Consider the following 15,192-nt stretch of genomic DNA (forward strand, 5'->3'; position numbering starts at 1 on the left):
TAGAGCTACAACATTACTTCATTTGAGAGAAGGCTGTGGCAAAAGAAATCACAGTAACTCAAATACCAATAATTGACAAAAGAGCAGATTTATCGACAAAGCTCATAGGCTATGTAAAATTCAATTGCATTTTGGAATAAATGGGGCTCTTGGATATCACTTAAGACAACAAGGGAGCTTAATCAAAGTAACCTCCTTTTATAAGTGAGCTTCTTGAACTAAAGCACTCACAATCTCAAAGCTACACAACAATGTCAATCGGCTGTTGTGATGTAATACAATTAATAGATGAAAGAGTGTAGAAATTATTATAATGTAGGAGATTTTAGTTCAAAGTATTAGAGCAAATTATCTTAGAAATATAGTTAATAGTAAAAAGGGTAGTAAAACTAAAAAGTACCAATGGTGCCTTTTTAGAAAGGTGACTTCTACTTACTTTGTAGGACCATAAATAAGGCAAAAAAAGTAGATTGGAAAAATAAATGATATAGGTATTTTAAGAAGGAAGTTAAGAGTAAATTCTAATAAAATTTACTTAGAAAAACTAGATATTGATATCCAAAGAGGGTCAGTTATGAACTAGGGTTGAAATCAGACCTTGAGGCACAAAACTGAGTCTCGACCATGACTTGAGGATTCTTTTATAGATCGGAGAGTGCAATTTAATAGAAAATTGAATGAGGTTTTTATAAGCATTAGATTTGGGTGATTTGGAGTTGCAATAACTTTGTAAGAGCTTTACAAAGTCAAGATTATTTTTGGATGACTTGGGTTTTGTGAAATAAAATAGGGTTGACGTTTCTAGTGATTTCAAGAGTTTTGTAACATATCTACACGTAAAATTTTGTGAATTAATGGTCATAATTGTGCTTAATATGTGTTATAAATCTTAGCTTGATCTAATAGTTGAATTGAGGATTATTGAGGTTTAAAAGGGTCAAGGTCTCAGAAAGTAGAATTTTAGGTCTAGTGAGGGTTTTTAAGATTTCTTGCAATCTACCAATTGGATTGGAGTGACATTTATATGAGAGGATATTAGACTTGTTTTTCTATGTGTATGAGAATTTTGAGATCAATCGAATGGTGAAAAGGAGAGATATTGGCTTTGAGAGATTGGCATCAAGGTTGGAGAAAGAGGTTAGCCAATACTTGAGCATGTTTTTGAAGTTATAATCTATTTGGTAATTCCGATTCTTTTCAAATTTTTTGTGTTTTTTTTCAATTTAGTTTTTAAGAAGTATGCAAATTTTGAGTTAAGATCAATGGTTCATTCATTAGTTATTGAGGTTTTAATTTGTTATAAAAATTACTAGGATTTGGTTAGGATTTGGTTTAAGATTTAAGGTTTGGTTAGGATTTGGTTTAGAATTTAGGGTTTGGTTAGGATTTGATTTAGGGTTTTGATTTGGTTAGGGCTTGATTTAGATTTAGGCTTTGGTTAGGGTTTGGTTTAGGATTTAGGATTTGATTTAGGATTTAGGATTTGGTTTAGGATTTAAGGTTTGGTTTAGGATTTAAGGTTTGGTTAGGGTTTGATTTAGGATTTGATTAGGATTTGGTTTAGGATTTAGAATTTTATTAGGATTTGTTTAGGTTTTAAGATTTAGTTAGTTTTTGGCCTAAAGTTTGAATGAAGTGCAATAGGATTTTAACTAGGATTAAATTAAGATTGAATTGAGATGTATTTGAGATATATTTGTGATCATTCTAATATTTCTTTAAGATTTCTTATTGTTTCTTTGTAATTCCTTGGAGATTTCTTTGAATTTGATTAAAGCTTGCTTAATATTATTATGGTCTAATTAGAATTTAATTAGTATTCTATTAGAGTTAAGATTTTATTGTTGCAATTTCCATTCTACCTTCCACATCCAGGTGCCCAGAGCATTCTCAAGCAAGACTTCATATATTATGACATATTTGGTGGCTTCGTAACCTAGACTCTCCGGGTATCAATATCTAGTTTTTTTAAGTAAATTTTATTAGAATTTACTCTTAACTTCCTTCTTAAAATGCCTATATCATTTATTTTTCCAATCTACTTTTTTTGCCTTATTTATGGTCCTACAAAGTAAGTAGAAGTCACCTTTCTAAAAAGGCACCATTGGTACCTTTTAGTTTTACTACCCTTTTGATTATTAACTATATTTTTAAGATAATTTGCTCTAATACTTTGAACTAAAATCTCCTACATTATAATAATTTCCACACTCTTTCACCTATTAATTGTATTATACTACAACACCGCTATACACATCAAAATTGTAATATCCATGCCAAAGTTCCTTCTCTGCCAAAGCGCTCATATCCTCAGCAATCACTACCTTGAAAGAAGCAAGGTCCTTGCAATAACAAAGGTGAATTGGCTTTGGCTTCAGACTCTTATTCTTCATATTCTACAGATATCTCGTTGTGTCAAGCCTTATAAATTCAACTGCAATCTAGTTGATAGTTTGGCCAACCTTCTTGTACTACTTCTTATTTATACTCTTGAGTTCAAAGAGAATGAATAGGTCTCTTGAATTCCTAATCCTTGGCCACACACACTTGTAAACAATCTTGTTAGGCAACCTAAGAATCTATATTGAATAGCAGCCATCATCAATACTTAGCAGCAACTCGAGGCAAGCCACTAATGTAAGAAATAAGTGACAAAAAATTATGATTCATTATCCTTAGATTCAAGCAAAAGATCTATCATGAAAGCAACCTCTTAACTTCATTGAACAATGATATGAATGTATAGACAAAAAGTAATCAGGGTCTCTTGTGTGAGAGAGTGTGTTGGAATCATTCCACACTAGAGCCCTTTTTACATTACAATATTTAAAAACACCAAATTGAACAAGGTTGCAGCCATCATTTAATTAAGTAGTGGTACTGCCATATCTTTAGGAACACTTTATGCTTTTTCTACTAGATCTTTAGGATCAAGCCAATAAGTGGCTAACTTGTATATAATTCACTCAATTTCAAGTGCACAATAATGTAAGTTTCTAAACTGTAGTTTGCATTCAATCATTTGATTGAATGTGTTTACTTTTCCTATAAAAGATGCTAGACAAGTGCTCTGTTGCCAATTTTAAAGCTAATGGAGAATACTTTCTTCAACAAAAGTAGATGATCACTTAGGTCTATGAATTAGATTTGAAATGCAACAAATTACATTTCCATGGTTTGTTCTATATCTTTTCAAAAACCTTGATGGTATTGCTTCTCCTTTGATTTTTGTGACTATTTTTGTTTAAATACTAGTGATTAATCATGTGAAAACTCTCATGCAGAGAATAGACAAAATATTCCGAGGTCTAAAGAGATTTTCTTGCTTTCAGTCACCATGCAATAGTTTGGCAAAATAGTGGTGTACCATACTTATACTTAGAACAAGAACTGAAATTATATTTAAAAATTATAATTAAAAATATTATTTTAATTTGTAAAAAAATTGATAGGATTCATGGAGTAAGAATCTTCAAAGCTATAAAACAGCAAGAAATGGATTTGATGATGTGTATGTGGAAATTGAGATGAGAATGTGTAAAATTGAAAAACAAAGAAAAAGAATAACAAAGGGATTATAAAACCCCTTGAAAATTATACATAGCACCAATAAAAAAGTGACGATTAGAAAAATAGTCAAATTCTACTAGGACAAGTTTTTATGGGCATATATACAAATAACTTTTTAATTGAATTTTATGTTCTTGAAGATGGATGTTTGTGAATTACAATATTTGTTGTCATGCTAATATTTGTGAATATTTGAAAACAAAGTTTTGGCTTTTATACATTGTTACATTATAAAATTAATATATTAATACCATCCCCACATTTACATATCTTCAACCTTTAATCTAATTCTTATAGAACATTCTTACATAGTAGCCAATTCATTTGAAGTTTTTATTGTGCTTTGTATAATTGTTCATGAATAAAATGAACAAAATAGAGGTGACTACAAAGCCAATGTGTATAAAATTAATCAATACAAGTGGGGTAGACAATCATACAATAAACTTATTTGGTTGGGGCCAAAGTTGTTAAATTTTCTATTACAATTATATTATGAGTTGATTGGTGAAGTCTCTTTTTTTATGCAACAAATAGTAACACATCACTATATTTTGGCATTTCAAGATTCATTGTAGAACTCATCTCACAACAATTGATAACATCCACAATGGAAATTGAATTCATGTATACCCATTCTAAGTACAATGAATTTTATTTATTACTCACAACATAACATCATTTTAACCACCCCCAACCAAAGAATATCAAACCTGGTCAACAATATGTCACCATACTCACTAAAATACCCCAACATAGGTCGGAAATGGGGGGTGGTAGAGAATGGGTTGGCTACCTTTCCAGGTTTTTCACCTTTCTCCCATCCCAGCGAAGCTTCTGCAATTCAACAGTGCGAATGAGCGCCAAGTTACACCCCAGCCCAGATACGAAGACAGGAAGCGTACATTGTGAGCTGGTTGTCAGAGTTGGACCGTTTGGTAGTTAGTCTTTTTCTGACTAGGTTGCCAGCTGAAACGAAATATTAGGGCACCGTGGTTTGGATTAACATGGGTGACCTTGCTCCAGTTGTTATTCTGCAAATCTCGTTTGGGCCTTTGATGCTGTAGACGTGCATTTTATCTTAGTGCACATCGTGGGCGATACCTGAAGTAGGATTGGTGCTGACCCAAGTAGTATTCGTTGCCTTCTGAGAGGGAATTTGCAGACATGCCTCCGAAGTTGACCCCAAAGGAAAGGGCTGCTGCTAAGAAAGCTGAAAGGGGTATGTGCCACTCAAACCATTGTTGTCCGATTTCTATAAGTGGAGGCTTGTGATGGATGATTTGGTTTTCAAGCATTACTCGCGGGTGTTTGGAGCCATCATACAACATGAGAATTACGATTTGGAGATTTACTTGCTCCAGAAACTTATAGCTGCCATTTTCATGTCATTATATAGGAACCATTCCTCAGGTTGGCGATTAATTTTGATCTATCATGAGTGGCCTTGTTGTGCAGCTCAATTTGAGGAAATTGCAAGGAGGATGGAGCAAGGTCAGTATCTCATTTCTCACGAAGCATTGTGTGTAGGCGAGGTGGACCCCTGATTAGGTCATCTAGGAACATACATGCCTTATTTCCTCAGATAGATTTGGAACTCCTCTGTAGCCTTACTTGCCCAATTCGAGAATAATTTGGATTATCAATTAGACCCTGCGATTAACCCCAGTGACGAAAACTGCTTTCTGAATAAGACCTGAGGTTCTTTTAACTCAAAAGTGCACTTAAAGTTCGGTAACACCTTAGAATAGGTGACAATATGCAGATCTACAAGACTCTGAGTGCAGAACTTCATTAATTTAAGACATTCTGATCTATGAAGTAGAATCGTGTTACCGTTATCTTATGCAAGAGTTTCTGACGAAAGTGTGAATGCAGAGCGGCTGATCAAAGAAGCACTGCAAATTGTAAGGAAAGAACTGGAAGAAAAGCTTGCATATGAGGCTGACCAAAGATGGCTTGAGGCAGAGAGGGAGCGACTTGCAGCTGAAGCTGATAGCATTATACCGTATTATAAACGGCAAGAAGAAACTCGTGAGAAGATTGAAGCAGCTGCTACAGCAAAGAAAGAGGTATGTTTGTGGAGCATTGCTCGACAATTGCCTGAGGAGATGACTTAGCAGGAGGTTGTCGACATCACAGGAGTTTCGCCTACCTATCAGTTGGATATTATGTCATGCCTTCATATATGGTAGTCACTCATTAAACTATTAAATTTATTGCTCATAATACTGATCATGTGTTGAGGAGGATCTGAAAAGCAGTGGGAGCTCTTCATGGATACGTCTGGGTTACCGCAAGCTGCTAAGGAAGCTACTCTTAATACGTATTTGGAAAATGGATATCAGAGTCTAGATCTTGACTACAATGAAGTATTGAAGTCATTAGTCAACATTTATAAGGTATGCAGCACCTAACCTGGTCTTGCAAAAGCCACCGCTGCAAGATACAGTAGGGTCAAAGCCCAAATTTTCTGGAGTATGACGACTTGTCGTTGATTCGCTATTGCTAGAGGACCTTGTTTTAAGTCTTTAATATATCTTTTCATTTTAACGCTTTGAGGGGTTCTACTTTTGTGAGTACGTATCTTCTGTACAGAAAGTTCAGAATATTCTCTTCAATGAAGAGATTAATTGAAAATGATGAAAGTGTCAATGTAGACACAGTTTTGATTGTGTGTCGTAGATCTCTAATGAAGCTGTGGAGCTGGCCTTACAAGAGGATCAGAAAGGAAATGTCAATGAGGCTACCAAGTAATCGTCTCGTCTTGGCAACTCATGTATCCTTGATATCATTAGAGGCTGAAATGGTTTATAAAACGATTGTACCCTATTTTTTTCAAATGGGAGAACACGTTCAACACTATGCAGGTGGCTCAATCAGCGACGATTTTTTTTAAAAAAAACTTGGTCTAAATTACATAGTGCAAGTGTCTCATAGGTTTTAGAAAAATAGAGAGCGAATCATGCTTGAACTTCAAGCCATGAAGCTTTTCAAGGCGACAATGATAATAAATTGTATGCTGTTGAAGAATACTGGCTGTGTTTACGCAGGTACAGAGGCTTTATGCTGAAACTGGAAAAAATGGGGAAATTTCGAATGGATCAGACCACCAATTATCTTCTCCAAGTAAATGGTGCTCTATCAACCCTTGAAATCTGGTGTTGAAACATAAATAAATAAATTTAGGATGGCTGTTATCTGATTCTAAAATCATGTACAATTTTGGATAAAAAGTAAAATCCCCCGACTCTATTTGGAAATTCCAATCTTGGTGATAGAATTCATGCTAAAAAAACTGCCAATTATGAGTTGCAGAAATCATATGCTGTATACAGAGATACGGAGAAGAGTATTGTGACTGAAAGAATTGGAGACTGGAAGCTAGCCCTATGGATTAATCATGTTAAGAATCCACGACACCGACTGCTTGAGCTCCCAGAACTTGATATCTATATCAAGCTTCCCAAGTCTTTTGCCCTGGCTAATGCAGCCATTCGGATATACCATCAGACAGTGAACCCTCTTTACAAGTCCAAAAATGCTTACATGCCACTGGTAAGATTGTCCTTTGTACAGGTATTTTTGCTTCATTCTCAACAACTGACTTTACTAACAGAATGTGAGAACTTCAACTTTAAGGATGTAATGATGTAACCATATTTATGATTAAAACTACCATTCTTTGCAGGGCGGTGTGTTTGTCATTGATGTGCTGGGTATTCCAGTGGAATCCAAACTCGTCAAGCAGTGGACCTTGGAAAACTGTACTTTTTCTTTATCCCCATATTAGATTTGATAATTCCTTAGTCTGATTGAGGCATCATTTCTGCATTTGTTTTGTAATATTTTCTCTCAACCTAAAATCTTCTTGTGCAATAGTGCATGGTGTAATAACACTGTATTACAAGTTGTTAATGGCTTACAGAACTGTTCCTATCAGTGTGAGCATTTTAGCAAAGAATTTAAATGAAGAAGAGGTTAGAGGTAGATGTTAAAACTCTTAATGTGTGTCCGTAGAAGATTTTCTTCTTGTAAAGAAAGAGCTTTATCAGGATTTAAGTCTTTATAACTTTACAGGGAAAATGTTTTCCAGTCCGGATAACTTCAGTTATGTGCATCTTGACTGTTAGGAAGAGTATACATGCTTTATATGCAACTTTGAGTTCAGCATGTTGGAGTGTATCTACTTGTACATGTCAAACTTAACACATGTCTACTGGTGTTTGTGAGAAAGTGGCAACATCAACACAGCTTCAGTATCTGGGATACCCAATTCCAGCAGTTGGACAATCAGCTCCTAGTCCACAACAGCTACTAAATGTGCTTCCATTTGAGATTGACATCATTATTCCAAAGTTCATCATACATTGGGAGCCCAACCCAGAGATTGGATGGTGGGATTCGGTACTATCATTCATCATAAAATTGAGTATCAATGATGTGTCTGTAGCATATTGTGTGATTATTCCAGCAGTAAGTAAGCTATATGTTGTCAGATTCTTTCTGAAATGTTCTTCTGAATGCATGAGTTTTTCATGATGTATTACTGAAGGGCAGGTAACCGAGACGTGGCAAACAGAGGGTGTGTCAGAAATTGAATATACTCCAGAAAATTTCAAACTTCTGTTTCATACTACCAAGGCCAAACCACATGCTATTGTTCAGGTTGGTTCTTGCTTTAGTTCAGATCAACGTTTACAAGTTGTAGCTGGATGTTATAACAAAATTAGAGGAAAAAGTTATTACAAAAATGATATGTGAGACTCAAAGAATGTTTGCTGAAGAACAAACCTTGCACTGTCAATGCTCATGATTCATAACTCCTCTAGGCTCCTGAAAAGCTGACTTTTATTTGAATAATAATCTTCAGCTGTTCTGTGCTTATAGAGTCGGGTGAGAGAGTATCCTTACAAGTCATGGAATATCCGGCCCACCTCAGAAAAGACAGGAGTACTCACACTGAAGACAGCAAAATCAAATGTTATCTTCAATGTTGGTGATGGATGGTGTCAACTTCTGGAGCCTAAAATGCCAATGCTTAAACACATTTTGAGTCTGCAGCTTCCTCCTAAAGTTTTACTTCAGGTAACGTTGTACTTGATCAGATTATCAACAATTAATAATTTTAAGTAAGTTGAATCAATCTAGTTAGTGATGATTATAAATGAATCAATAAATAAATAAACATCTTCAATTTCTTGAAGACTTGAACTGGTTTCATTAACACTTCAATTGATCGAATTAACAGCAACTGTCAAACTGTGGATTGCAATTGATGCCAGAAGATGATGATGCTCAATATTCTGCTGTCAAAATAAAGGTTGTTATGTTTTACACATTTAAATTGGACTCAGTGCCAATTACTTATGTTGACCTATATTCTCTCCCGCTCTCAGGAAAAATTACTTCTTGGCTCATGTTGAATCATGCTGTTAATGCAGATGAAGCTGATTGTGTGATTGATTGATAACACAAATTATGTGACTTAAACGTGTACCTGGTGATTGCTAGGATGCTGAGTTGGAGCTTCAAGTTTGCCGAGATGCTGCACTAGCTATCCCTGCATTCACTCTTGCAAGCAGCCCCTTGAACAAAACAAAAGATTCTAAAGCAATTCTCTTGCGCATTCAAGAGATTCCTGAGCCTCTCTATCCTCCAACACTTGAAAAGGCATTTCATGAAAGTCGCAGCAGTCCTTTGCAGAGAACATTTCCTTTCCATAGTAGATGTGTACAGTATACTAACATCAATACTTTAGTTGATTAATAAAACAACTTAAATATACTTGGATAAGCGAACCCTCCAAACAATACATGCTAGATGTTTGGATTTAAAATGCATGATGGTTCATGTGCATTAAGGTACTGAACCTTTAGCATACTGCCATATTTGGATACTGATATTTGTATGTGTTGGACTCAGAGCAAGGTGGTTAAAACAATATACTACACACCGAAAGGATCTACGCTGATAGATCACTCTGATAAACTTCCTGGTTACAAGGAGGTATTGGAGGCAGCGCTTGCGGATAAATATGCAAAAGTATGTACCCAAAACCCTACGCTTTCCGGCTAGGACTTCAAAATCTGTAGTAAAAGCTTGCTTGACTTCGAAATTTTTCTTAAGAATCTTATTGTATTGCGTTTCTAATAAGTTAATATTTCTCATTTTATGTATGTTTTCACGGTTAAAGAATGTGGTCGTACTCCTGATTCATTCAGCATTTGTCTCACAACTCCATAACTAAAACCCACTTTATTATTTTTTTATTATTATTATTATTATTATTTTGTTTAGTAACTGTTAGCATGTGCAAGGACCTCTTGATTCACATGAAATATTTTAACTGGAGATGCAATTTTCATGTTGTGAACAATGCAGTACCACTCTGCTTTGCTGGTTACTTTAAGAGGCAACTGTTTCGAATCATCACAAAACAAGATGGACAATGGAAACGTAGCATTTACAGAGTGTGTGAGTGCTTTGATGTATGCACTCCGGTTGTTCACGTTTGGGCCATGACATGATGTGAGCAAAACAACCCAGTTGCTAATATAATATAAAGATTTCCATTTAAATTTATTTATTTCTATTATTAGAGTATACACTGTAATAACACTTCACTAGATTAGACCTATAAAGTTCCTACAAAACCATAATAACCCAAATATTTTACAAACTTATAACAATTAAGTTCAAATAAATAAACATTTATAGAAACCAATCATTTATTTAAATATAAATAAATGATTGGTTTTTATAATACTCTACAAACGTATAAATAAATGATTGGTAATAAATACAAATTTTTTATTATCTACTGCATAACAAAACTTTGAAATACTTTAATTGATTCTTAGAAAGGTTAAATTTGATTTCTAGGTATGTCTTTAGAGTAAATATTTTTAAGTTCTTGAATGCATACTTAAAAATAAGTATAATTTGATTTTTAAAAAATTGAAATTACAACCTTTGAATTCCTTCAATTCTGTAAAATGAAAGTTTACCGTTACTAACTTATTACTTAGATTATAAATTATTTTGGATACTAAAAATAGTGTATACTTTTTTTAGAGGATTTTTTTCAAAAGGTAAAAATGATAAATTACGATTTTATACTTTGAAAAGTATAAGCTTCTGATGGAATAATTTTTTCTAGTTACTACTAAACAAAAGTGAGTTTTCTCATACCTTAGCACCAATAGATGAATGACTTGTTTGTGATACATTTATTTATGTTTTAAATACTTCATTTATAAATAAATATTTATAGAAACCAATCATTTATTTATTTAAGTAAAAAGTTCGAATAACCCTGAATGAAAAATCTACTACAATTTTTATGTATGCATATATGTGTGTCTATATATCTATATATAGATACATATTATAAATATTAGTACTATTTCCTTAAAGCTAGAAAATTTGCAAAGCGACTTTTCTAATTTTAAAAATGAATTAGGAGTCTGTAAACAATTTGTTTGACTACATGTGATAAAGTATTCTGATTTGGGTTATAAGGCCATGTAAAGTCTAGCAAGTGTGTGGCAATATACATTTACATGACAAGCTTTCACAATTCTTGTGTATTCATTCACAGAATTATTTTTCAAGAAGAATGAAACAAAAATATTACTTAATTTCAACTAGTTAACATCTTCAAACAGCCTTTCTCTCATTTTTTCAAAATCTCAAAATCTCAAAAAATAAGAATACTAATGAACGAAACATTTTTTTGACATAAATTTACATTTTGAAGTGTTAAATCAAATTTGATTTAACATGGTTTTTGTATTCTTTTATATGTATCCTTTCATGTGTGTGTGTGTGTATGTATCGAAAGACGTTTCCTTTTATCAGAATTTTTATCAAGTTGAAGGACTTTTATACAAACAGATTGTGCAGAAATTGCATTGTCAATCGGAATTTACAGTAAATTTAAATTATTTGATAGATTTTACAATCAACAAAGATACACCACAAAATGTCCATATAGTCTATACTTTACGGTGCACAAACATTGCAGGTAGATCACCACAGAGACGTATTTTTCCAATATGTTTCACATAACTCGCTTTTGCAATGCTGGTTTCGGAAGGACCCGCAAAATGTCTGGTTTCTGACAAGGGCAAATCCATTAGAAATCTGGTGGCATCATTGTTGTGACCTCTTGACGGACGTCTGCCAAGCACATGCTCATAATTGTAGGTTATGTGGTAATTTATGTGAATATACCTTGAATACTCGACGCTGCTCTTAATGTCGTCGACTTTGAGGAATGACAGGAATCCGCTTTCAGGCCTTTTTCCAAGTTCGAGGCCGCTCTCATGATCAGAGAGATGGTGAGCCACGGCTCTTCGAGTTTTAGAGTACTGAACATTGGCAACACCGTTGAATCACTAGACGGTTAAGATTGGTTATCACGATGAAGGACCAGGAACAAATTTGAGCTGAACCGGCTGTGGTGCTCTTCATTAGATAATTAAGCCGGTAGCTGCTGCTTTGTCTGTAGTTTTCCTGCATGTACTCCAAATTTAAATCGAGCGTTCGGTTTTCCTTCTACAGGATCAGTTTTGATTTGGTAGTTTGTGCTAGATCATACACCACCTGCCAGCTCTCTCTGTTCATCGATTACAGTTGATGTGCTCACTCTGCACCTGGAATTTTGTCCACATCCCCAGTCTACCACAGACGATGAGGTGCAGCTGACATGAACAGAAAAGAAAACAGTAGAGAATACGTAATGCACTGCATAATTTCCAAGACACTGAGCACCAGGCACTCGCAGTTTGTACAAACGGTTGTCAAGGAAGGCTTCACCAGGTGCAGCTCTTCCAAGCTAATTCCTGCGTCAGATTGCAGAATGTAGAGACATTCATCTCCGAAACTTGAAACAAGAATTGCATTTTGAAGAATTCACAAAACTTAAATAATCAGTGTCCCTCCAAATAGCTCTCCAACGCTCTTACTAGTGTATATAATGAAGCAACTACGCACAATGATACAGTGGAATTCCTAGACAGCACTAAACGAGATGGAGTTCGAAACTCCGTGACCATGGCGACCATGCTCATTTCTAAGCCTTGAAGAGTAGCCAAGTTCAAAAGAAAGTTAGTGAGAATATCATAAGGAAGATAGCCCACATGGTAAAATTTGAAGCTAGCACCATTTTTTAGGTTTAAATCTAAGATTGTATATTTATGTTTTAATATCTTGATTATATTAATAAGTTTTTATAATTTTTAGTTTGCAGAAGAAATAAAAAGATGTTCACTTAAAATAGGACTTTGCATCAGACTTAACGTCCATATATGATAATTTTGTAGACTATGTTTTTTTGTTGATTGATTTTAGGATTTTTTTAAAATTTTTTTTAAATAAATGAAAAATTTTAAGTTTAATTTTATTTAAAAAAATATATTAAATTCTAGAGCCTCTTATTAAGAGATTGTGAACTATAGCAGAATACCTATTTTATTTAAGATTTATTGTATGCATGTTGTAACTCTTTGACTAATTTATAATTCAACTAATATATTCTTAATTCCACTATATATTTATGCATATGCAAGCTCAGCACAAGACAAGTCAAACTATATGTATATAAGCTAATTTTTTGGGTATAAGATATTAAAAAAAAGAATTTAAATCACAACTTGTATAATGGATTGGCCTTCATATTCATTAATGTAGAATAAAAAAGAAGAAATTACAATAATTAATACAAAACAATAAAGATCAATGTGTAAGAAGGAAAAATATGACTTTTTTCAATAGTACCAACTTTAAAAAAAAAACAAAGTTTATTAAGACACTTCTTTTAAGAAACTCTTACAACTTTAAAGGTTTATTATTTATAACTAAAAGCCTTTCATTCAAATAGATGTAAACATTATTAAACAAAAAATAAAATATATCTATAGCAATAGAAAGATATGTAGAAGCTAAGTTTTTAATGATTATGTTTTTAAATAATTTATTTAATTTAAAAAATAAATTTATAAAGGTCCTCATTCTAGGCATGTTATTAGACCATAGCTATGTACTTATAAAACCCAATAGTCATATTCTAGCCAAAAAATCACAATTTTTAGATTAAATAAAAAATATTAGTAGTATTAAGACTTTTTAATAATAAAAAAATATATATCTTAATATAGTAATTTTATTTATGATATCAAAAATTATAAAATATTAAATATTAAAAGAAACAATTATTAGTCCAAGGAATTGATGGTACATTGCCACAAAAAATTTAACAATAAAATAAAAATAATAATGTAAAGTTCTTAATATATATTCTATATTTTATTCAAAAAAATAAACCTATCTATTTATATATATATATATATATATATATAAATTCAGCATAGACCTTATTTGACATTGATCTTAGATGATTTCTTCCAATATCCCTCTAACAATCAAGGCATAGAAACAAACTTAATTATAATTGCATCCAAATTTTCAAATATCTTTTAAGACACCTCTTATAATCTAATAACAAAACAAATGTGCCATCTAATTTCTATTATTTCTACAACATAACAAAAAAGGCAATGTAAAGTAGACCAACTTATCTTTGTAAGTCATTCAACTTCTACATTATTCTATGTAATATAACAATGCCTTAACATTACAATATATATATATATATATATATATATATATATATATTACAAACCTACATATATAAATCTCAACTATAAATCTTTATATTTATAGATATAAGTTACTTGCCAAAAATAAAAAGTCCAACAGCATGATATCAACTAAAGATTCAAGAGTAATGATCAGAAGTAGATAAGAAAGACACTCTCATTGTTGCTACTAAATCAAGAGGCATAACTTGAGTTCAAGCCATGAAGGTAGACTACTTAAAGATTGGATAGTCTCTACATTAGGCAGTTGTGAACTAGTATAGAAAGTATGATGGTAGTGAATATAATCAAACTCGAGATGAAATAGTGTTAAGGCAGATGCCATGTATTTTTGAAGTATATGCAATAAACAAAGTTCATTAGTGAAATGGTGTATGTGCTACTAGTTCTAGACATATTATAGAGTTTTATCTCATATTTTTTTGTTATCCCAAGAACTCAAGTAATAATATATATATCTATAGATTTATAATGTAGAGAACAAAATAATTGTTTGAAGCCTTTGAACATCTATTTTCACTTTGCTAGCTCTCATTACTACTAGAGAGACTTGTAAATACACTTTTTATTATAAATAACATCATGTATTTGTGTAGTATTACAACAAAAATGTAATATACTTGCATTACAAAAGTCTTTTTACTCATCCTCTCTTTGCTTAGAAATTTACTTTACTATTGTATTTTTCTTGCACTTGTATGTTGTCTTGGATACTTTATAACTGCTTGAATCATCTTTTTCTACAAACAACAAAAAGAAGAAGTTTCAAACTATTCTTTCTTTCTTTTTTCTCTCTCTCATTCTTTTTTAACCAATTGTTTTTTTCCTTGTAAAATGCAGCATCTTCTGCTGATTTCATCCTTGCACCAAAATTTACCAAAACATTTCACAAGAATAGCCCACATTTTAAAATCCCCTTCTTAAAACCTTAAATTCAAACATTTTGCTAAAACAATTC

At 32.7% G+C, this 15,192-nt stretch overlaps 1 protein-coding gene across 7 annotated transcripts; it reads left to right on the top strand.

The window, feature by feature from the left end:
• Positions 1-4,425: 4,425 nt before the first annotated feature.
• LOC112281102 (uncharacterized) lies at positions 4,426-12,133 on the top strand. Of its 7 annotated transcripts, XM_073533295.2 has the most exons (16): positions 4,426-4,792; positions 5,029-5,064; positions 5,449-5,642; positions 5,832-5,972; positions 6,256-6,323; positions 6,624-6,699; positions 6,889-7,128; positions 7,262-7,337; positions 7,808-7,977; positions 8,131-8,238; positions 8,461-8,658; positions 8,822-8,893; positions 9,085-9,303; positions 9,496-9,615; positions 9,955-10,101; positions 11,859-12,133. In XM_073533295.2, exons 1-15 carry the CDS (start codon positions 4,738-4,740, stop codon positions 10,093-10,095), a joined length of 1,914 nt encoding a protein of 637 aa, XP_073389396.1. In that variant the 5' UTR covers positions 4,426-4,737; the 3' UTR covers positions 10,096-10,101; positions 11,859-12,133. The 7 variants fall into 7 exon arrangements, with proteins under 7 accessions (XP_073389396.1, XP_090105930.1, XP_073389398.1 ...); XM_090249804.1 differs by lacking the exon at positions 11,859-12,133 and having other exon boundaries at positions 4,428-4,792; positions 9,955-10,165; XM_090249806.1 differs by lacking the exon at positions 11,859-12,133 and having other exon boundaries at positions 4,430-4,792; positions 5,438-5,642; positions 5,835-5,972; positions 9,955-10,165.
• Positions 12,134-15,192: the final 3,059 nt, after the last annotated feature.

This window comes from Physcomitrium patens, chromosome 4, assembly GCF_059467195.1.
Source record: "Physcomitrium patens ecotype Gransden chromosome 4, ASM5946719v1, whole genome shotgun sequence".
NCBI classification, from domain to species: Eukaryota; Viridiplantae; Streptophyta; class Bryopsida; order Funariales; family Funariaceae; genus Physcomitrium; species Physcomitrium patens.